This window comes from Idiotropiscis lumnitzeri, chromosome 18 (genome assembly GCF_059441095.1).
Source record: "Idiotropiscis lumnitzeri isolate Australia: NSW breed Sydney's pygmy pipehorse chromosome 18, RoL_Ilum_1.0, whole genome shotgun sequence".
Lineage (NCBI taxonomy): Eukaryota > Metazoa > Chordata > Actinopteri > Syngnathiformes > Syngnathidae > Idiotropiscis > Idiotropiscis lumnitzeri.
In genome coordinates this window covers 6,750,001-6,775,124 of record NC_142408.1, presented here as the reverse complement: position 1 = coordinate 6,775,124, position 25,124 = coordinate 6,750,001, and the positions used below count along the sequence as shown (strand labels likewise).

Sequence of the window (25,124 nt, the reverse complement as noted above, 5' to 3'; positions counted from 1 at the left end):
AGGAGTACTTAAGAAAGGTCCAGGAACCTTTGGGGTGGGCTTGGCTGAACACATCAGTTTGGAACTTCTTAATTCCAGGAACTACAAACCATATTGAATAGAAAATATTGCCTTGGCGCCGTCTGGTGACGTTTTTATGCCGCGGAACTATGTTGATCTGAGAATGGGAATTTCAAGTCCAATAAAAAAACACGTTTTGAGTAGTCTCTTCGATTCTATTCTTCCTGAAAATGGAGTTCGGATTCCGAATTGTATGACGAGGTATCAAATGTGCGCGGCTAAATGTGTGTGTTGACCGAGCTGATTGTTGTTTGGATGTCTACACGAAAATGGAGTAAAGGAGCGGGAAGAGGGGGGGGGGCAGGTGGCCTCGTTCATCTGGAGCGCAGCTGTACGCAGGATGACTCACACGCTCCTTCCTACCTTGACCAAAACACACGCGCACGAGCGCGCCTTCAAACACATATTTGCCACTCTGAAACACGCTCGCACACAAACCTCAGACATCTCCAATCAGACATGGCGGACCTCCCCCGTCGTCCGCAAAACGGCGCTTTGATGTTGCATTTAATGACCGACCGACTTCCAGAAAAGAAAACGCCATTCTCTCGCTGTTTCACTCATTATGCAACTTAAACGCCTGTCAAATGCACTCGAGCCTTCCATTTCGGTCATTTTGCCAACGCTTATGATATCTGCCATGCGAAAATCTTCAATATAGTCGACGAAGGCGTGAATATAAAGTTTCAAGAACTAGTCATGTATGACTATTACAGTAACAATAATCATTTTTAACAGAATGTACTTGTTACAGTCTCAAAGTCAAGTGCTTTTTTTGTTTGTTTCAAACGTTTCACACTATTTCAGCATTTATTTTTCTCCCAGGCGATCTTGTTCAACTTGTGATGCGTATCATCAACTGTCAATTGTCAAGCGTTCACCATCGCATTCACTCCAATGAATTTCTGGGCCTGCCAATGAACGTCCCACTCGGAGAAAAAGCCACATAAGCGCACGGAAAACATTGAAATTGCACAAAGGAAGGCCCGAGATGAAATTCAAAACCGGTCCTCCCGACCGTGAGGTAAACGTGCTCACCACTCATCTATCGTTCATCGTACTTGACTATAAAGCCGCAAATTAAGCGTAAATCGTAAGCTTATCAAGTTATCTGAAAAAAAAGTGTGTGTCTTAAAACAGGAAAAAAAATAATAAATTCAATGTTTTCAAAATGAATTGATATTTTTCTTTTTATTCACATTTAAATATTGTTTTGGAGGCATCTGGTTGCTCCTTTCTGTCCTCTGACAGTTTGGACTTCACCTTTGACTTACAGGTTTCTTCTTTTTCTTTTTTCTTTTTTTTACGTGCGTGTTTGTGGGACTTAAAGGGGGGGGGGGGGGGGTACTTGCCCTCTGAGGCATAGAAAGGCTACTTTAGATCTCCCTCCTCCCCTTCAAGCCCCCATTACACTTTGATTCCTGGAACACTTATGACGTGCTTGCACACTCATGCACTTTAGCAGCCGGCGATACTTTGTTGACAACAAGTTTGGTAATAATTCAAACGCTGTGTTAAATTAAGCCAGCAAGTTAAAAAAAAAATAAAATCAATAAAATCAATAACATCAACTTATTTTTGTGATCGCGTTTCACTACAAGGGCCATAAAATTGGATTTAGTAAAACTAAACTGTTGACTTAGTGTTGTAGCAGTACAAAAAAAGAGGGAAAAAAAATCTCCGAACATCAGCCTTGTTTCTCCCTCTTCTGCTTTACTCAAATATATATTTAGAATATATTTAGAAAAAATTACTTTTAATGCCTTGAATACAAAGTTGATTCCCTGAATGGCTTGGACACCCATCAAGTGTGAAATTCAACAACCAAATCAAATCGCTAATATAATATAATATAATATAATATAATATAATATAATATAATATAATATAATATAATATAATATAATATAATATAATATAATATAATATAATATAATAATATAATAATATAATAATATAATATAATATAATATAATATAATATAATATAATATAATATAATATAATATAATATAATATAATATAATATAATATAATATAATATAATATAATATAATATAATATAATACAATACAATACAATACAATACAATACAATACAATACAATACAATACAATACAATATAATATAATATAATATAATATAATATAATATAATATAATATAATATAATATAATATAATATAATGTCCGTTGTTATCTAACTAATTTATTTAAGAGCCATGACACGATCAGCTCAGATGGGTCAAATGTCCAGAGCCACTTTCAAGCAATCTGTCAGACTGTCCGACACACCAAGAATCGTCCACATCTCCCACAGGTGCAACATCCCTGCTATCAAGACAAACCTAAAAGGTAAGCAGAGCTGCACAGAATGTTGATGTGATGTGCCAATGCGTCACCTGCACACCATCAAGTGCATGACAGCTGCTTCCAAGAGTAAAAATGCTCTGAATGTCTTTATTGGTGCTTGCTCGCCCGCAGCACCCCCCACACACACACACACTCTGTTCTCGTCCTGCCTCTGGTCGTCAAGGTAACGAAAGCTGTACCGCCCCCGCCCCCCCCCATTGGTGCAGGAGTATATGGCTGCTCACTTTCATGAGCCAGGGCAGCCCCTTAAAACAGTGAGACAAGAAATAATAAAGTGTCCTATAATTCTTGATCCTTGGGGGATTTTGACAAAAGTGTCACAGACATGTTATTAAGACACCTGGCAACTGTTTTACATTGTAAAAAATAAGCAAAGAAAGAAAAAGAAAACAGGTCTCCCTTACGCAACGTCTGTGTTTGTGTTTATGCGCTTTCAGGAGGTGTGTCTGCCCCACAGCGTCGTGACTGTAAAACAAATATGGTTGGAGGTCACTAGTAAAGAAGACACCGCAAAGCGCATTAAGGACCTGTCAAATAAACGAACATACTCTTTGAAAAAAAAAAAAAGTTCATCGCTCGGAATTTCTGTGTGACGGTGTATGTAAATTTGTGTCGATTTATGAGAAATATTTGCTGGATGGCGTGTTTGTTTTTAACACGTCAATGGTGGCTCGTTTCTTTTTTTTTATTTGAACTCCACCGCTAACCAAAACAGCAGCACCTTTCAAGGCACAGAACCAGTTCATCGTATGAAAGAAAGAAGCAAGGTCTTCGCATGTTTCACATCCTCCTTTGATCCTCCGCCTCGCTCTGCATTTCACCATAATATTCCTCCGTTGTTATAAACTCTCACTTGGCGTAAACATGCTGCTAACTTTGTTTAATATGATGCCAAAAATAAAGTTAGCCTCCCTGTCGGATGCGTCCCCTCTAGCTACAGTGGAGTAAATAAACTCCCCTGGCTACTATTTCGGAGGAACGCACGGAATATTTTGAGACTTGCCACCATATGATCTGTATTTTGTATTTTTCAAAATAGCTCTCAGTTGTTAAGATCCACAATTGCAAATTGAGTCCAAACGAGGTTCGTAAAACTCCAAAATGAAATTGAAAGTGTGCCTGATTCTTGTCATCGTGGTCATCTCTCAGCACAAGCGTTACGCTGTGACGCCTGATCAGCGAGGTCGTGTTGAGCAAACATTGTTTCGAAGACTTTTTGGCCGCAGTGCTCGTGCGGATGTTTCAGAGTAATACAGAGTTCTTTTTTGGGTGGGGGCGACTGTGTTAGCACAAAGGGTGAATCATCCCGATGTGGGCTTGGACGCCTCCCGACCGAGCTCTTGTAAATATTTGAGAGGGACTGTTGACATGAAGATAACACGCTAATGCACTTACGCGTCGGGCGAGCGAGCGAGCGATGGCTCTACTGCGGGCGGGTCTCCAAACGGCGGCGTGGGGACCCTCCTGCTGTAGCGCGGTGCTCCACAAGATCATTTGCAATAAAATATGTGATTCCACGACATAAAAGGTTCAATGCCAGAAAAGTGAGAACAAGAATTTTTATTTTCAATCGAGTTGCACAGGTTATAAGTCATTTGATGAGGGGTGTGTAGACTTTTTATAATCCCTTTACATTTGGAGACTGGCACACTAATATTACATCATCCATTTTCGTTTGGGTTCACCCTCACGAGGGTCATTCGAATCACGATGAAATGTTATGACGAGTGAAGGCACAGAGAACATTTTATTGCAAAGCATTTTGGAGAGTTGACTTCCCCTTAAAGTCATCGTCCACAAATGGAATATGGAATTTACTTTGTGGGGTTGCGTAGAACATATCACTAAAGGAAAATTCAATTCCCAATACAAACCTTTACTAAAGTTACAAAAAGATGTTTTATTTATTTATTTATTCATTTATTTATTTATTTATTTATTTCTTCATTTATTTATTTATTTATTTATTTCTTCATTTATTTATTTATTTATTTATTTATGGGTTTATGTATGTATTTATTTATTTATTTATTCATTTATTTATTTATGGGTTTATGTATTTATTTATTTATTTATTTATTTATTCATTTATTTATGCATTCAAATATAGTAAACTGAAAATTTGTCTCTTTTTAAGCAGATTAAACCGCTGATTGTAACATGCGGGTTGATTGTCCAAGTACAAATAAGAACTATATCATTCCGTCGACGTAATAAATCATTTCAGGCACAGAGACAAACCACACGAGCAGCCGTCTTCTCAGCAAATTCCAAGACAATTCCAAGTTATTGCGTCAAGGTCCATTTGACGCTTTTCTGTTTTGCATCAATGATTGTGGAAATAAAGCCCACTTCGATATGCGCACCATCACTACGAACGCTTTGACGATGACCTCGTGCTCCCACTAGAGCAGCTGAGGAACATCTCATGCGGACGTCGAAACGGAGGAGCCGTCATAAATCCACACTTTCCAACGAGCGCAGAGTCCGGCCGGCCGGTCGGTCGGCAGCGTCGGATTATGACTAGTTGCTATTCTGGAGAGTTCTCTTGGCAGACGCTCCAAGCTGCAGTGTGTGGCCTCTTTACAAAAACACATCAGTTTCACAAAAAGCTCTCGAAAATAAGCTTTTATTGCCATTCCAATGGCTGACTCATCACACTGTCACACTAACGAGGGCTTCCCTCGCTCCAACTCTCTCGTTTGAAACCTAACTGACATTTGTATTTGGGTTTCGTTTTTCGTCGCGTTCCTAAAAGAATAGATCTTCTTGTCATCTTTGGAGGATGTAGTTTGTAGTTAAGATATCCAGCTCACCGTATGACGCCTTCCCTCCTCAGTTCTTGAAGGAGTATCGGCGAATCGGTTTTGGTAAATGACACTGGAGACAAAGGTGAGTTGTCTTGTTGGATCTAACAGGAGCGTTCGTTCCAAAATATTCTTCTGGCACGTTTACAGCATCAGGTGGGCATTCGTGGTCGCGCCCCACAGTGGTTTAGATCCTATTTGGCCGCTCTTTTCAGTCATATGGTGTTCCACAAGGTTCTGCTTTGGGGCTCTTGCTGTTTTTGTTGTACTTGCGGCTCCTAGGTTCCATCCTACAAAAAGATGGAATTTGCTTCCATTGCTATGCAGATGACAGATTACAGCTGCAGCTATCGTGAAATGCGCCGTATAAATAAAGTTGTATTTGCATAAAAGCAGTCAACCTGGTAGAAGATGTGACACCATGATGAACTGTACGCTCTCTAATACACACAAAAAAAAATGCTCAACTCATTTACTGCCATTGACGGATAATGACGTCAAAGATCCATTTTTTTTTTTTTTTTTTTACTGGTAGTGAATGAGTTTGTATCTATCACCCCTCTTGTATGTTCCTCACTGTCTGCAAAAAGCAAGCATCCATTTTCTCCGCTAAACTGGAGAACACATTTGTTGTGTTGGAGAAATTCCATCAGCAATCCATCGGCTTTTGGTGGCACGACATATCCATTGTCCGTCCCTTACGCATGGACTTGAAACGCGCACGCAACCACAACAAGCGCTTGTTTGCGTGGCGGCCACACCTGACTGATAAGGATGCAGCGAGTATGAGGGCATCTCGGCACTTTCAAGCTTCCACCCGGGCCGCCATCAACAGCATCATCACGAGCAGCAACCCACATCCGAGTGCTCTTAGGATAGCTATCAAATGTGATTCTCTTTGCGTTAATTGTGGATTTGCTGTTATTCCGACTTGCGCTGATATTTGATGAATTGATTGAAAATGTAGTTAACAAGATACTTGCAAACAGGAAATTTGGATATGAAGTGATGTGGAACATCCACGATAACACGAGATATGGTCGAGCAATTCCCCATCTGGTCACAGTTTGCGATTCGCAAATTCATCTTCTCTATTTGGTTGAAAACTGTATGAGCAATACTCAATTTTTGTGCTCTTTTTCCGGAACACTAAGATCCCGACAAAGTCCAGTCGAAATAAGAATCGGTGTCAAAAAAGTATCTCGACAGAGAGAAGTTTTGAAGTTTAGACAGGGTTGTTCGTGGAAATTTCCAAAAGTTTCCAAGTGAGTTTGGAAATTTGTGGTCTTGCTCCTCTTCAAGCGGACGTCCATGTAAAAAAATCTATTTGTATGAATATTGCATTTGCGGGAATACGTAAGAAGCCAAATAATCCACGTTTCATCAGATGCCATCACATGACCCATAAGCCATGAATATACCACCATGCAGCTGTGGTGCATTCAAAGACCGGCCATCGGGCTTTGTAGACTGCTGTTGTTTCTTTTGCACCAAAACAGCGACCGAGGCACCAACATCCACCTGCCACACACACACACACACACACACGCATACACACACATTCCCTCCATGACATCGTGCCGGCTGAAAGGACGGCTCAGGTGTTTCTGCCTTTGTAGTTTGACAAACACCGAGCAAGAGACAGAAAGTGAGCGAGACAGATGGAGAATAGCGCTGGAAGAGATATGATGTTTTCCTTTCTTCTGCTCGGGCTCTGAAACTCCATCTCTCTTTCATTGTCACTCAACTCTTTTGTGCAGCGCTGATGAGGCCCCCTTGACACCAAAGAGGTCATCCGGTTGATACCCGACTCCCATTGACGGCCCGCTCACATCCTTTCCATAACTTCCTTTCATTTCCCGACAAGGCTATTAAAGTTGTCGTTTTTTTTTGTTTTTGGGGTTTGCCGAGTTAAGACGACATTTTTCGGCCGTATTTAATTGAACACAGAGTTTTTATTTTATTGCAACAGAGAACGGGGTGTTCTCGCTTGCAGAGGAGGCTTGTGTGGTCAGGGGCGTTGGGCCTAGATGGGTTGATCTCACTCACCCTCAAGTGGTTTAACTCGTCTGGGGACCCCACACATGGAGTGGCGGGCTACAAACGCTCACGCCGTGTGTACATTGCAGTTGCCGTATGAATACGTCAGGATTATGTTCAAGGTTTGCCGCATCTTTTCTTGTGGTTGCTCAAACTTTATGGACATGGTTGCTTTTTGAGAAGCTGTCCCGGCCTGACCTGCTGCAAAAGTGACAAAACTCAGAGGGTTCCAATTCATCCACAGCCCACCACGGAGTCCAGATCAGGAAAACATTGGGAATATCACCACCACTGTTTGGGAATGCTGAGAATATAAAAGCAAAGAATCGAAACTCTTAGGCCTAATAGACAAGAAATTGTTGGCTTTTATTAAACCAGGAGTGGGCAAACTTTTTGATTGGCGGACCACAATGGGTTCTAAAATTTGACGGATGGGCCGGAAAAGGAGCAGATGGGAGGAGTGTTTTGGTAACCTCACTTCATTGTAGAAAAAAAAATATTTAATTCATTAATTTTTTAATTAAATTACATTTTAATTGAAAGTGAACAAAATAATTACAACAATATATATGTCTTTGAAAAACCACAGTGTTTAGAAAATAAAACATTCACAAGGTTTATTCATTTAATTTCTTTCAAGTCCGGCGGGCCGGATTTAAACATTTAACGGGCCGCATGTGGCCCCCGGGCCGTAGTTTGCCCACTGCTGCTTTAAACTCTTGAGTCCTACAAACGATCTAAAACTGTTCAACCTGATGGAAGCCACCAGTTGGATTCGAAACAATTAAACCGACGCAATGGAAAGTTCTCCCAGTAAAGGGATCACGCCGACCTCTAACCTGAGTGCATCCTGTCGTGCCTTTTAACTTGTTTCATCGAAAATACCCTTAAATGTATCTTATTAGTCGGATCCAATGGCCCTTTAATTTGGTGGATTCTAGGGACAAGTTAACCCGTTGGATGCTCTGAGCAAATTCTGGTTGGAACCGATGCGGCTTGAACTGGTTCGATCCGGGGGTACAATCTAACCAGTTGGATCTTTTGGTACCGTAGTATTCTAAAGGACTGCGAGGACCAAACCCGTTCCTGGGCAAGCAACTGCCTCGGACTCCGAAAAGAGATTTGCAAAGCTGGAGTTTTTTCAAAAAGTGTTATTCTCATCTCTAGGACAATAGCAAAATCTTACCAAGTGGTCCTGGAAGATATTTCAATAAACATTTTGTTTCCCGAAAACTTTATTGCCTCTGTTTTAGAGACAAATTATGCACTAAAAGGCCCTTAGCGACACGTCGGCCCGTCGCCTTTTAGTCCGACATTAAGCAGTCCCTCTTCTTTCATTTGTCTCTCCTCCTCCCATCCTCGTCTCTCAACAATTTACATCCAGAGGTTGAGGAGCAGCTGGACAATAAAAGCAGCTTAAAAGACTCACTGCAGCAATGTTTACATTAGCCGGCCCGAAGCGGCGATGAAATTGAACAGTAAAAAGGTCATTTGTGTTGCTCGCTGGCCAGGTTGCTTTGACATTTATCTCTCGCTGTCATAGAGCAAATGTCTTTCGGAAAGTGCAATGTATCCCCGAGGCCCGACTGAGAGCTTTTAGGACGGACTCGGTACCGCAGCCACTCCTTTCAAGCATTAACTTCAAAATGAGCGCTTTAGATTTCATTAGATTGATTTGAGCAAGAAAAAAGGCTTTGGTGGAAACTCCCTTGATTGCCTTATTTAGTGTCAGGGGTCATTTGGCCAACAGAGAAAAAGCAAACAAAAAAAAAAAAAGTAATCCAAATGTCAATGTCGTTATTTTCTTTGCCGTTTATTTAGCATCACCTATTGAGGTATTATAGTTGGCGTAGGTCCTTGATGCCAAGACTCACATTTTTGGAGTTTCAGAGTCTACTTGGACGACAATCTGCAAGAATCGCTAATTAATGTGCGAGACTGCTTACATGCTGCTGTTTTTGTTAGCAATGAAATCCAAACTCCAAAACAGGTGGGAATGAATTGAAATGATTGCCCAAATCCGGTCCTCGAGAGCCCCTATCCAGCCTGTTTTAGATGTCTCCCTCCTCCAACACCCTTAATTCAAATGAGACTTCTAAAACGGGGCTGGATCCAGGTTCTCAAGAGCCGGACTCGGGCACAAGGAGAGCATCATTGCCACCTACTGGAGTGGATGTGCAATTACACTTTATTGTAGTATGGTGGGGGAAAAAAAGCATGTTCCACAGGTTCACACGTGCCCCCTTCAGCCTCGCCCCACCCCCCAGGGGGCCCGTCCCACTATTTGACAAGCACTGAATTAGCGTGTCCTTTTCAGGTTTTTTTACCAGTCACAGTTTTGAACCTCACCTATGAGGTGATAGAATTGTCTGTGAGGCACACACAGTTCAACAAATATTGAGTGTGTGCATACGTTCAAGCGAGAGCAAAACAAAACCACGACTCCCACCCGCCCAACCTTCTCATGCATGGCGTGAGAGATGAGCATGATGCACCTTCTGTTGGTTGCACCAGTTTAAAGCATAGTTGCGCCTGTTTACGACAGTCGCCCTCGGGGGACGTGTGGCGGTCACATGGCCACGCTGCAAGTCATTAAAGTCGCAGATACAGCTTATAGCGCATGTTTACACTGACCATTTGTTGCAAGACATGTGGAACAGATGTGACTCCGCCCCCCCCCCCCCCCCCCCTCCCCACCGGTTAAAAAAAGAAAACACTTTGGAGAGACTTCATCCTTGGTCTTGATTAGGACACGCTGAGAAACACACCACTAATCTACTTGATCTAAGGAGGAGGAGAAGGAGGCCTTCCCTGTCAACAAATCCCAAGAAAAACACAATTTCATCGGCACACCTTTCAACGACGATTACTTCATATACACACATTGCGATAACATATCGAAATGGAGCATGCGTAACGAGGCCCCCGTCGGCAAGCCTCGCCTCTGCTGCATTTGTTTAAAATGTGTCAAACATTTACCGCAATGTTTTTGTGTACGACTTGTTGTCATGACTCGCTGTCATGTTCGTACTCCTACTAAGGAGAAAATGTGCGTCTCCGGGGCGACTTATAACGCGGCGTAAAACAGAAGCGAGAGATACAACAAAATATGGTGTTTAAAAAGACACGACTGCTGATTATTGATTATTTTTCTGTTTCTTGCGCTGTGTCTCAAGTCATCTTTCAGTATTGAAATCAATGGAAATGACTTTAATCCGTTCCAGCGTTTTTTTTAAATTATTATTTATCGGGGGGGCTTGGCCAAGAAAACAAATAAACAAGCAAAAAAATATGAATGCATTTTTCAATGAGGAAATATAGTGCTCCGTAATACACTTACAAAAGAAAGCTAAGGTAACGATCAAGATCATAATCCGTTTTTTTGCAGACCTTGCGGATTCAACTTTTTAGTTTGACAGAAACCTTCAGTTTTCACTTTTGTTTTTATAGAGCATATTTGTATAGTAATTCAAATGTTTTCCTGGTACTGTTTTCTTTTTTTTTTTTATTCTACTGCCCACTTTGCTGCTATGAAATCTATGAAAGCGAACTGAAAGGTTCGTTTACTCCTTTTCATTGAAATAAGTTAATTATTTGAACCATTTGGGTCATATTTTAAGAAGACGAAGCAAAATCCCGGCCAAATGCGACTCGTCTTTAAAATAGAATACATGCTGTATTTTAATAAGCAAGCAGACAAAATATGAAGCCAAACTCACGATCAAACGCTTGCCTCCCCAAAACACACTCGCCGCAAATAATTTGCATCCTCATCAAAGTGCACGCATAGTCGCAGGCCAAAGAGTGGAGGATGGAGGCTTATTGTGGCAGAGGCATGCGGGTTATCCATCTGAGTTGAGGATAAATAGTGGCAGAGTGACAACCGGGGGGGGGGGGGGGGGGGGGGGCAGGAGGCTGTCACCTTAGCTGTTATCACAAAGTGGCGCTTCACCATTAACACTGACACCGGCCAGACCCTTAAAGACGATAGACGATCTCACAATCGGAAACTTTTGGGGCAAAAATGTTTCCATCCCTATCGCCGCATCTCACCGCCACTGTGGCGAGTGACAGCTCCCTTTCAGATGTTGTGCACCCTCAGCGCAGATAAGAGAACGTCTGAGTGCTACTTGTTACGGGATGAAGCCGCCCTCATGGCACACGCATGCACTCATCGTCCTATCGTCTCATCTCTGTGGGCACCCGCCCGAACCAGACGGTTCGTCGATGAGGAATGGCAAATCAAGTGGCGCTCCGAGGTGAAGATGTCACACAAACTTGTATTTACATCTTAGGTAGTAACGCAACCCCCATGGCCCACTCATGCAATCCCTTTGTATCACAAAACACACACACACACACACACACGCTGGAGGGTTCGAGAGTTACCTAAGCACCAAGTGAGCACACTACAAATCCAAGTGGAGCATTATTTCAACTCTGCAAAGCTGTCATAAAGAGCTTTAAACTCGCATCTGCAAAGATTTGAAATAAAAAAAATATAATTTAAGGCACTTCCGACTTTCAAAATTGTAACCAAAATTGTAACAGTTTTATTATGGTAAGTAAATGCAATATTATTTTTTTAAATTCACAATTACATTAAGTTGCTTATAGAAATGAATTCACATTTCAGAAATACTTAAAAAAAAAAAGTGATGACTAACGGTACATTATTTTATTTTTTTAACTCCAGTCATTTTATCAGATTGTCTTGGACACACGATAATTATTTTAAAATAAAATTGAAAAAAACATTTGAAAAAATAAAGGGAATTAGAATTATTACAATTATTCTAGAAACATTTCCCTATGAATTAAAAATTATTTACACTAATATTAAAGCGCAGATCATACTCCCCCCCCCCCCCAAAAAAAAAAAACATTCCCGCAAGTCTCCTCCACTCAGAGAGATGCTGCCTTAATGATGCCGAATTGCAATTTTTGACTGACTAAATTCTGATGACTTTTAAGGTGCAACACAGTCAGCAGCAGATGTTCGAATTGTGAACTATTAGGAGCAGAACAAAAATGTTCCACTATATGATACTAGTTTGTAAATGGACTTTCATGGAAAAGTCCCAGCAGATAGTAGTCAGAACAAACAACAACCCCAAAAAAAAAACAAACAAACAAAAAAAATCCCCACCACACAACGTTTGCTATCTAGTGTAAATACAAGTTTATTTATTAGGGATGACGCTCCATGATCAACAAAAGCGGAAAAGAACATTCACAGTACATTTCCCTATCATGGCGCAATGAAGTTTCAAATCCCAATAGCTGTGCTTCACAAATATCACATTACAAAAATATTTTCCATGGGAGGGGGGGGGGGGGCGGTGGGGGCAGAGAAATTTCTAAATTGCGGTTCTTAGTTTAGGGAAACAAGCTCCGAATATTGAGTCGATCTAAATGTTTCGCCCACAGCGTTAACGCCATTAAGCTTTCATGCAATTCCATGTAAGTACACAAAGTATTAGCAAAACTTCAAACAAGACTTCGGCAAAATGAGGTCAGGTGGTTCAACGACACATAAAAATTAATGATGGAAATATCGTGAAAACGGTATTGGTCGTGTGTGTGTGTGTGTGAGAGGAGGTAGAGCGAAAACGGTGGTCAACATGGCGGAACGGTCCCAGGGGTTAGTACACATCAGCGGGTCTCACAGAACATTTAAAAGACTTGAAATGGCGTGACCCCTTTTATTGTTCCTCAAACCGGGAAAAATAACGCCAAGCGCTATGAGCTGGATTTAAACCGCAAGTGACAATTCTCATTTTTTGCTATCAGTTTGCATAAATGTAATTAAAAAAAAAAAAAATGGTTGGCTTGCCGCGTTTCGCAAATTGTAGTACTCCATCTAGTGGCAAGTAAAGGAATCACTGATTAAGTACAGTTCAGTTGTATTTTACTTGAGTTCAAAACTTTTGAATTTAATCTTTCATACGTGTTTATTTTGAAACATTTGAGGCACATTTTTATTTCATACACAACTTAATCGAATCATGCACCTGCAGTGTAAATCCAGCCGAAAAAGGTTCGACGTGGCCCGCAAGCTACCGAATGGGGCCTGTTTAACAAGCTCGCTGTGAAACTTCCTTAAGAGGCAATAACACAAATGCCAGATTACACACTTGGCGAAATCAGATACAGCTTTAAATATCCGAATGCAAGATCTCATCGCTGTCCAATGAAAAGCAAGTTGCGACATTTTTCATCTTTATCTGAGGCTGAAATATATCTTTTGTTGTTGTTTTTACAAAATGAAGAAATAACTTGGAAAACGTCTTTTTGTTGGACAGTCAAAAAGTGTTATTTGAAAGGTCCATTACAAGGCCCAAATCATAATTCAAGAAGCATGAATAACCTTAAAAATTTGTCAACAGTATAAAACTGTCAAAGAAAGGCCTTTGCAAAACTGTTTGGATCATATTGCTTATGTTTTCCAGCGAGTAATGAAAATGTGAACCATTAAAAAGGGATTGTCGGAAAACATGACAAACAACAAAAAAAAAACAGGAATGGATTCTCAGAAATGTCATTCTCTCGGTTATTAAAAAGAAAATAAACTTGCGTTTTCAATATCTATTGACTAAAAGTTTCATTTCGCATATCTTCCTTCATCTAGACGCTAAAACAAAAATCTGTAACTGCACAAATACCACACGTACGAGATCCGTTACCATTTGTCTAATTGTGAAGAGTCGTTTTTGACGGGACACGTGCAAAGATGCCGCCGGAGCCTCGGAGTGGTTCCCTTTTCTTTTTTTTTTTTTTTTGTGCGAGGGCGGCGCGTGCCTCACTGAGCCTCGCGGACCTTGGCTTGCAGGGCGTCGCACGTCTTCTTGGCGTCGCCCAGCAACATGGCCGTGTTGGGCTTGTAGAAGATGGGGTTGTCCACGGCGGCGTAGCCCACGCCCAGCGAGCGTTTCATCACCACCACCTGCGGCAAAACGGGAGAGAACACAAACATTTATTTTTCGTATTTGAAACGTGTCAGTAAATCTGAGAGACGTGTGATTTGAGTTACAAGCATGGTCACGGAACAAATTGAACTCCTAAGTCAAGGGACGCGCGGCAGCACTGCATGCTAATTGCGAAGCCCTTGCCGCTCCAGGATTCGCTAACATCTGCCGCATGAATTCCCTCCGCCCCCCTGTTTCATTTCAGGTGATAATTTAATCCCGTCGGTGCCAAAAACACACTTTGTTGCTGTTTTGAGCGGAAAAGTTCAGGAAGTTTATCCTCCCAAATGGCTTATTCAAGCTTCACTTTGCAGACTGTTTAAAAGCGTTTTCCTAAACAGTGCATGCTCATGTTAGTCTGCGTGTGTGTGTGTGTGTGCGTTTAAGTGGACCGCCTCATTCTATTTCCCTCGGGTGGAGGCAGTCCTCAGGTTATGACAGAATTGTATTTTTAAGGTGTTTATGTATTGATTTTTTTTAAATCTATATACATACACATATATATATAAAATTCCAAACATAGAAATGACAATACTCACAAGGAGCATGGAGCAGACGCTAACATGCAGAGCAACCACGTCAATGCAGATATTGACGTCATTCATATTCAACACATAGATGTAGTACACGTGTGTGTGTGTGTGTGTGTGAGAGACATCTTAATTCAATTTATGTAAATATTTGTGAACTTATTCATAACATAGAAAATCTTTTACATACACGCCCATCATCTCACATCAATAGCGACACTTCACTTAGTAGAAAGGCAACCATGTTCAAAAATAGGAACGAAATTTTTAAGAATAAATAATTATTCTGACAGTGAGATGGAAAAAGTTAAAGGCCAAATTTAATTCAACAAATTCATCTAGGTCAGTTCCTACGATGGCAACGTTTCGTTAAGACCGCTGTGGGCAAATGGTATCAATCCCAGATCTCGGAGCGATGCCATTCCACAGGGACACAGTCACCTCTAATTTGATCAGGATGGGACTGCACCTGGAGCTGGAAGCGTCTCGCCGGCTATGCGTGTGTGTTTCTCGCAACATCAACTCATCTGTTGCTCTTTTATCTATTCGGGCCCGAGGACGTAAATGTTACGACGGAGCGAGCGTGTGCCAGATGTGCCTCACCTGCTTCGCCTTCCAGACCTCCAGCACAGGCATGCCGGCGATGATGGAGTTGGGGTCTTCTTGGGCGGCCGAGTTCACCGTGTCGTTGGCGCCGATCACCAGGACCAGGTCGGTCTCTGATGGGACACACGAGAATATTCAATTAAGTAGGAACCGCCTTATGACTCCCACGTTCAAGTGGGAACGTTTAGTGGTTGTTGTGCAATCTTCTTTCTTTCTTGGGAATAAATTTGCGTCATAGTTCCAGTGGCCTGACAAAGGTTGCAAGTTTCAAGGTAAAATTCTTTACGTCTGTGAGCACCAACATCATTATAGTTCATGAAAACTTAACAAAATAAAATGGCCTTGGTTTTTGTCTTTGTCAATTCATTTTCTACATTTTAAATGTATTTATTTTGGTATTGCTGCACGTCCATATAGAAGGAAGGTCAAAGTGTCGTCGGAGAATTGTACACCATTAGTGAACTTTTTTTTTTTTTTTTTTTAAATCTTGCATACAATATATATATATATATATTTTTTTTTAAAAACTAAAACTAATGTTAAAACTAATGAAAATTAAACTAAAAATAAGTATTTTGAAAAAAATACAAATGAATACAACCCAACAAACCTGCTCATAAAAATAATAAAAAGCTAACTGAATGAATATAAAATAAAAAAAATGACTATTTAAAATAAATATATAATTAAATAAATCAAACTACGAGAACCCTGATACGATGGACACGTCCTATAATTGGATGTCATTTTGTTCTGCGCATTCCTACTTGCATGACGCAGCTCATCTTACCAGGGAAGTCTTCGTTAATTTCGTCCATCTCCAGGACAATGTCGTACGGGACGCCGGCTTCGGCCAACAGCACGTTGAGCTGACCGGGCATACGGCCGGCGACGGGGTGGATCCCAAACCTGGAGCAACATAATGCAATTACTATTTTTGATAACCATCAACATAACCTTTAAAAAATAAATAAATAAATTCTTTTGTCTCCAATTTTATGCCTGTTGACTCATTATGGTAATGGACAAAATATCAGTCCAAAATATTCAATATAAAAGTTATCAAATGTAAATTGTCTACTTGATCCCCCAACAACGCAAGGCGGAATTCTGTCTCCCGCAGATTGGCTGATGCCCACGTGGCTCACAGTTTTGGAAATTCAACCTATATCAATAACCCGTAATCATAACTCGGCATCGGAATTCATTTCATACGTTAAAATCGGAATATACTAAAGAGCTGTCAGGGAATTGTCAGGAACAAGACTGCAGCTCTGCCCAAAACTGCAACGGTGTGACAAATCCACCGGAAAAAGACGAAAGCCAAAGGAAGCATCTTAAAGTCACATCTTACAAATTCAGCAGAGGCTCAAATAATTATTTCTCCTACTGTTAGTTTGGGGGAACAAGAATAAAGCCACCATGTGGTGTAATGTCAGTCGCCGTTTGGATTGGGATTAACTCGTATTAGTTTGGTGATTGTAGGCAGGAGCAGAGAGCAGGCGGCCAGCGCCATCTGGGATATATTAAGCGGCGGCTTCAAAAAAGACACTTTGGACGCGGTCAACGCGATGGAAGTGAGAGTGAATTTTTTTTTTTGGGGGGGGTGGGAGACAGCACACCTGGAATGTAAGATTAAATGGGATTACAGTCATTAAGAATTAGAAAACGGAGCAAAGTAAAGCGAAGGGAAAATGCTCTCTTTCCTTTTCTTGAACTCTGACCACCCGCTTTCTCTCTAATCAAGTACAAATGCGCCAAAATATCTCGCGAGCAGCGGAGAACGGAGGTGGGACAATTACACGGGCTTCCGCTCAGCCTTTCCTCATTTATCCTTCTCGTGTTTGTCCTTTCTTGTTGCGCTGACATTTGGTCAACGACCTTCCACCGACACAAGTCGCAACCTCCTCCCTTTCTTCTTTCGTTGGCCTTGATGCAATTTTCGCTAATTGACATCATTTGCGGCACATGAACACGGAGGTTTTACTGGAATTCATTGAAAAGTATCGAGTGCCCCGGGGTTCCATCATCCACTTTAGCACACAATTACGACAAACATTAGCTTGTTTGTTCGACGGTTTATTCTAATGGAGTTTATATTGGAGAGCGCAACAGGGGTGGTGCATGTGACGTGCCAAAAACGATAATCATCGTTGGGAGTAAAGAATGTTAACTTGGAGAAGAAGAACGGCCGGGGTGGAGTTCGGGGGTGTGGAATTTACCGGACGTCCTTGCCAGCATCTTTGAGATTCTTCACCAACTCGGCAATTGGGTACTGTGCCTTCGCCGCGCAAAGACCATAACCTGCAAGAAAAAAATTTAATTAAGAAAAAAAAAATAATTATTATTTATTTTGTGACAGAAATGGTGCCAGAGCAACAATAGCTATTCATCACTCATAAATATGAAACAATAAAATTGCTCATGACGGGTATTCATCTGCTAAATAATATGATCAAAAACGCATGTTCATATAAAATGTCAAATAAAATAAAATTAAAAAATAGAATTATTAATGCAAGTAGGAGGAGCTAATACAAGAGCTCCATCAAAAATTAAATTATATTTCATAATTTCATTGAGGTTATTATTGTTAATCTAGTTTAAATTGGTTTTCCTGAAATTTGCATACGCACACACGGAATGAGGTCACCACAAATATTAGAAACCGAAAAGTCTCCTTTTAAATATAAATCATGATTACGAAAGTACGCGGCCTATTTATAGCAGAAGCGTGATTGGCAGTTCAAAACCCACCAGCGTGATCAGGCATGAACACGGCAGGATGGTTTTTGAAGTGCAGTCTGCAGCTGACCCTCCTCGCCCCTCAACCGCTCGCAGACAACCCGCCGTGAATGCGTTTTACGAGCCCACAGAACGTGCTAATGCGGTTGTGCTCGAGTTAGAGTGCCCGAGCACGTACACTTAAAAAGAAAAAGGAAAAAAAAAAAAAAAGGGAACCAGCCGACTTCAAAAGAACTCCACTGCCAGTGGTCGCATTTTGCCAAATCAGCAATAAAACGTTGGATGCTGGCACCGGCGTCGATGTGTATTCGTCTAGATGTGGTGAAGCATCGTGTCCTTAAGCACAATTGAAACGTGAGAATGCCGTGTGTACCAAGTGACCGCAACTGTAGTTGTTATTTTTATATTTGCGATGATCCATTTCGTCAATTCACCAGCGGACAACATTTTCCCACATTTTGCTATTTAACGTGCAGTAACCAAGTAGCAAGGACCAGAGTGAGCAAACTTTTTTTTTTAATTGATTATTCTACGGACCATCCCATTGATTAATTGGATGCAATTTGACTTTCCATTAACTCATTCAATCCATAAAGACAAACATACGTTTTCAAAAACGTAGTCCCCGCCTCCCAAAGACGTATTTATACATTTTTTTTGTTGTTTTTTTTTGCACCAATACTCTGTGTTTTTATAGCATTAGAACACAAAATTCTGTTGGCCTCGCAAAATCAGTTAAAATCCAGAAAAACGCTGGAATTGAGGGGTTTCCTCTAATGAAAATTTCTGGGATTAAATGAGTTAATAGGTGCACCCACGCCTAGTGAATGACGTGGGTGCCAACGAAAACCTCAACCAATCACAAAACATCTTGCTCGGCTACACCAATTAGCAGTAAACGGTCCAGATTTTCCAACAGTAGAGGAAAAAAAATGGAGGCAAAAGAAACACGTAAATTATTCAGCACAGTTGTTTCCCAACATTCCACATTTTGGAGAGAAAAAAGAAAGCTGAAGGGAGATGGGCCGGACAAAGCAGGCAAAACATTTTGAATTCTTAATGTTTTCCCCAAATGTCAATGAGGTGAGGTGACAGACGGCTGAAATTGGTCGAAAATAGTTCAAGTGGAAACACGAGGACGGACGAAAAAGGGCGGCACGCTGCAGTCTAGTGCTGATTACTGCCGTAGAGAAAATAATCAGCCGTTTTGATTACACCGTGTTCCAGCAATGATGACATCAGCAGTAGTAAAACCTTAACACTGGATACTTTCAGTCAACGTATCAAAGTTAAAGCTGCTTGGACCAAACCCGTAAATAAAACATTTGACTTTTTTATTTTTTTTCTTGACAGTCCAACTCTCTTTGATAGGCTTTGCTCAAATAATTCTGAATTTCTCCGATTTTGACTAATGCTGACTTTGACAAATATTTCTGGAATTATCTTTTTCGATTTGTTGAAAAGTTGAAGAAAAACAAATCGAAACCATTTTTTCCCGCAACTCCGTCCAACTCAGACTTTATTTTGGCCCCTTTTTGGTCAGGCTGTCTGATACGATCATCGATGTCGTCCATTAGTTACACAAAAGTCAAATATTGTATCACAACGTTATACACACACATCAGGCTCAAACTATTCAGAACTTTGTAAAAGTTCACTTAAATGTGCTGTTGGAGTTTCTTACAGCTGGAAATGACAAACGGGTGGTAAAACTATTTTAACACAAGGCATGAAATAACATTTCTTTGATGAGCAATTTTACTCATCAATGACTTCATTTGAGGAGCAAATTAGCAATTTGGATGAACATGTGTAACACCCCCCCCCCCCAAGAAAGGGTTTTATTAAACAATAAAAACATGACAAGATAATTGGGCAGTAGAATGTCGGGCTGCAGCTGTCAAATATTTCAGCAATCAAGCAGCCTACTGAAAATACGACAGAATAATCGTGCAAAATTTTATTTTCGCACATTTTGCATGACACCTAATTTTCCGGCCACTTTCAATGACATGAGAGCACGCAGTGCGTTGTAGAATTTTACCAGACACGACCACACAAGGGCCCAAGAATGTGTGCTCCTGTCATTGTAAGTGTGTATGGGGGGGGGCCCAACCTTGTCAATTAGCCTAGCGAAACGATGATGTAACACGGGTCAAGAAAGGGTTAAATAAACAGAACACACACTTTGCAAAAGCCTCAAAGGGGATGACTGGCAAAGTGCCGTGTTTTTTTTTTGTTTTTTTTTTTTGACTTGCGTACAAGTTCTGTGGAGTGTGTGTATGTTACCTGGAGTGATAATAATGCTCTGGGACTCCTTAATCATGTCCACCGTCTGATCCACGTTGACCTCGGTGTGCGTCCCTGTGATCTCCATGGGCTTCCCAGTGCCGGTGGAAGACGTGCCGTAGCCTCCCAGGATCACATTCGCCAGCGAGCGGTTCATGGCCTGACGGGAAAAGTTGCTTTCATTGTTATCGTCTCATTATGTGTCAACTTTATTTATTGTCAGGACCGAGGGTAAATCGTCGTGAACAGCACACATGTGAGGCCTGAAGGTTTAGCGCCTTAACGACTTAGCCACTATGATAACATGAGAGGTCCTCCTAGTGGACGTTAGAGGAACAACAATTTTACCAACATTCTTAAACAAGTTCAACTTTTTCTCAAATCGAAGCCATGACAGAAGATGCGTCATTTGCATTTCATCTAAAACCATCCCAACTCACCACACACATGATGTATGACAAAATGGCACCGGATGAACCGATGAGCGCCCCAACAATGGTCAGGAGATTGTTGTTGAGCAGGAAGCCCTCGGCGCACAAGGCCCATCCCGAGTAGCTGTTCAGCACGGTGATCACCACCGGCATGTCGGCACCACCGATGGCCGCCGTTAAGGTTACTCCCTGGAGGAAAATGTAAAAATATGTTAGGGCCAAGACACCTGCGATTCGCAGAAAAAAAAAAAAAAAAAAGGGGATGATTTAATGCATTGAAACAAAAGAGTGCTAAGCTTGGATGCCGCTTAAAAGAAAATGCAAAGAAGCAATAAAACGAAAAGGCCGCAGCTTTCTCGTCATCATCCATTATTCATGGTCTTCCTCGAACGAAGATGATGCACGAGACGATAAGAGCCTGATTGGAGACGATTCGATATTCAGCCAAGCTGAGGCCCCGATTCATCCGTTGGGGCTACTTGCAGATGTGCGGATTGGCTAAGAGCTCATTTGCAAAGCCGCCGATGGAACATCTTTTTATTAGAATGACTGATATGCGTTCCGCTTCGTTAGTTGGCCTTCTCCGCTATTTACGATGGATTTTAAAGCTGGAAAGCTTTCGATTCATAAGTACTGGTCAATGGTGTGAAACTCTCGGGGAATTTTTTCAAAAGGTTAACGTTACCGTGGCGAAGTTGACTTTAATTATATTCAAGTACAAGAAGGAAGCTGCACAAAGTTCTTTTTTTTTTTGTTTTGTTTTTTTTGCCACGATGGTTGCCAGACGATTAACAGATTGCTCGGCCGCTTATTGACTTGCCTCCCTCCGCCTCGCCCTCCTGATGAAACTACGAAATCAACATTCTTCTATACGCCGTCCGTCAGCGTTAACACGTCCCGATTCAGTCGGCGTTAAAATGAATGCTCCGCTGTGCGCACGCGACCGCGCTCCAGAAACGCTTGCACGCGATTCGTACCATGATGGCCGAGAGAGCGGAGACGGAGCCGAGGCATGTGATGCCTGTGACGTAGCTGGGGTCCAGCATGTAGGGGATCATCCCCCCGATGCTGCCGGCCATCAGAGAGGCGTTCAGGGCGTGGCGGGCGGGAAGAATCAGGGGGGCGCTGTTCAGCATACCTGGGCGATGAAAAAAAAAGAGAATGAGGAAATGGAATCACTTCGGCTGGATTGACGATGGATGGTTTATTTAAACCCAGACTGAAAATCAACCATTATTATTTGAGCCAGGCATGGCAATAATTTATCATATTAATTATCTTTTTTTTTTTCCCCCCCTTAAATGAGAAATGTTGGCAGTCGTGTGCTATTTGCTCAGGCTACCGCCCAATTTAAAGAGGCAATGCGTTGACGTCTCGAATTCAGTGTGGCATGACCGGATTTTTCGATTTGGCAGAAACCAGAAAATGCAAATATTTCAGAACTCATTAGACAGGATTAAAAAAAAGAATCCGACAAAAACAGAAAAGTTGAGTATGAATGTTGGTTTGTGGTAAATATTGCAATAGTTTATCCAAACTTATAACAAAGACTGTGTTATAAGACTATACCTCTAACTTTTTGGGAATAGTGATGTCTACTCAGCCAAAAGCCCACCATGAACTTTTCCCGAACCTTGCAATTTGCCGTAAGCCACCAACGAGCCGCTGAAAGTGATTCCGCCAATGAAGGTGCCCAGGTAGGCCACGATCTTTGTGAGATTGGCCGCAGGATCGGTGGCAAAGTGAGGATACTCCACCATGTATTCGGCCACGCACGTCAGCACGGCCGCCAAGCCCACCAAACTGTGGAAGGCAGCCACCAGCTGGGGCAGGTCGCTGATCTGGATTCTCTTAGCAATGGTCAGACCTGTACAGGGCAAAACAAATGATTAAATACACACACACACACACACGCACACACGCACACACACAACCCTCCAAGTCCCGCAACAAATGAGGCACACTCCGTTTGATGCGCCGATCACAAACCTCCTCCGCACGCTACACACCTGCCGCTTAATCTATCCAAGCCGACAACGCGCGCGCACAACAAACACACACACACACACACAGTGCACATCCAAACAAAACACCTCCCACGTGGCACATCACGTCAGACTCACCGGCGGTTCCGCCGACAGCCATCGCGGCGCTCATCTGCGCCAGGAGCTCAGGACTCGGCTTGAGCGCCCCCAGAGTGGCGGCGATGCCCCCGGCGACTCCCATGATACCCAAGGTGTTACCCAGGCGGGCTGTGGATTGGTTGGACAGGCCAGCCAGGGCGCCGACGCAGCACATTCCGGAACCCAAGTACATCATCTGGTGAGAGGAGGGGATGTATAATGCTTAAAAAAAAAAAATAGGACTGTTTACATGGACGGGTTGTGTTCAACATCTGGACAAACAAAGACCACATAAAAAGGATGATGACCTAACTTTCACATGCCAGTGTGCAACTTTGATGGACTCTTAAAATGGACGCAGCATTTTATACGATCAAAATTCTCCACCTGCTCAATGTTGTAGCCCGACTGTAGCGCTGCGGCGTATCCGCCCACGAACACACCAGCCGGAAGCAGGTAGAGGTAGTTGTACTCCGGGGGATCGGTGGGACGCTTGAACATGTCCAACATCTTCTGAGTCACCAGGAAACCACCTTTTGGCAAAATAGACAAAAAAAAAAAAAAAAATTAACTCATGCAGGGTATGCACAGAAACCATAATTGGGCTTAAATAAGATTACAAATCCGTACGTGTGTGAGGTTAACGCTGAGTTTGGCCAATCTAGGAGGCTAACTGAAGCTTGCGCTGATGCCGTACGAATAAGAATGTGTGAGTACCGATACCAGGTATCGGTATCGGGCCGATACTAGACGTATTTTAAGGTATTAGGTACTCGTGGAGGTGCCGATACTCACCGCCGACAATTTAGGCAAAAAACACAATAAAATGACTGAGTTAGTCCTGATGAAAAATTAGTTTGTGATAGAATAGTCAGCGGGACACAAAAACATTTCAATTTATACAGTTGATACAAGAAAAAAAAATCAAAACCAAAAATAAAAAACTAGTGTTGCCTAATTTAAAAAAAATATATATATTTGTAACTGCTTTCTAAAAATGTCAACTGAACAGGCAGTAGCCGACTCAAAGGGAAGTGAGTTTCACAAATAATTTTTCATTTAAAACTGTGATGTCATTTTCAGTCAACAGCAACCCCCGAGATGGATTTAAAACGGGCAGATTTTGCAGCGTAATTCATTTTCCATGAACCAGGATACTGCGTTTACACTCGTGGGGTTGCGTAGAACAAATTATCGTGAAGAACTTGTGACTTGACTTCCCCTTTAAAATGTACATTGAATTGCATTGGGATTTTTTAAGTTTGACTGGACGTCGTGTTGCCCGACTTACATCCCTGCAGGAACAATAAGTGCCGTCGTCCAAAAAAAAGGCGCGCAAATTCAACCGACAGAGCTCGTCTGAATTGGTCAAGTTTTGCTGCTGCTTGAGGTTTGTGGCTCATGCGGTAAACCACTTTAAGATGTACATTTGTAACCATTGATGAATTTAAGGGTAAACGAGTGTATCTATGCACCACTTTTGAGTATTTAACACGCTAAAGTGGTTCAAGTCAAAATAGAAGAACGCCTCAGAGGCAAAAGCGTCCAGATTTGGAAAATCTCCCACACTCCCCAAACAGGACTATGGGGGTCGGGCCTGGGCGGGGGCTTCCCAAAGCAGGCGAAACATCCTTTCGTAAATAAAGCCACATTTCCACGGCTCCATGCGTTGGCCAAGGTATGGTTGTGATCAGCAAATCTTATTTACAATGACATGGCTGCATCTCGTACGTAGCGTGACAGCGCACGTATTTTCTATTCCAAAACTTGTGACAAATGGCATTAATTACTCTCTTCGCCCTAAACCACAGTTATGTATTTAGAGCGAGGATGTGTGTAGTAAACAAGTGGATGACAACGCATTGCACAATAAAATCGGCCACATGGTCGGGTTGTGGTTGATGAACCATGACACAACAAGGGAACACTGGATACTATTTTGGGCATTTTTATCGTCAATGGTCCCAAAATATCCAACGAAATCTTGTGATTGGTCAACATTCGATATGATGATTGCAACTTCCACGGAATGTAAAATTAAATTTTTTGGGAAAAAAAAAAACAACAGTGCCACTGAGAAAAGAGGCAAATTACAGCAGCATTGCGTTTTTTTTTTTTACTAAATATTGGTTACAAAATGTGCCACATCATGAA

General features: G+C 41.8%; 1 protein-coding gene across 1 annotated transcript in view; it reads right to left on the bottom strand.

Annotated features, from left to right (window-relative positions):
* Nucleotides 1–13,770: 13,770 nt before the first annotated feature.
* The window catches only part of nnt (nicotinamide nucleotide transhydrogenase), a 21,609-nt gene continuing 10,255 nt past the window's right edge, over nt 13,771–25,124 (bottom strand). The window contains exons 13-22 of the mRNA XM_088281868.1: nt 23,358–23,503; nt 22,971–23,166; nt 22,481–22,714; nt 21,825–21,985; nt 20,857–21,036; nt 20,417–20,576; nt 17,605–17,686; nt 16,173–16,291; nt 15,380–15,495; nt 13,771–14,224 (exon numbers count right to left, since the gene is read on the bottom strand). Coding sequence (XP_088137994.1) covers nt 14,081–14,224; nt 15,380–15,495; nt 16,173–16,291; nt 17,605–17,686; nt 20,417–20,576; nt 20,857–21,036; nt 21,825–21,985; nt 22,481–22,714; nt 22,971–23,166; nt 23,358–23,503 — 1,538 coding nt within the window. The 3' untranslated portion in view covers nt 13,771–14,080. The remainder of the gene's footprint in view (nt 14,225–15,379; nt 15,496–16,172; nt 16,292–17,604; nt 17,687–20,416; nt 20,577–20,856; nt 21,037–21,824; nt 21,986–22,480; nt 22,715–22,970; nt 23,167–23,357; nt 23,504–25,124) is intronic.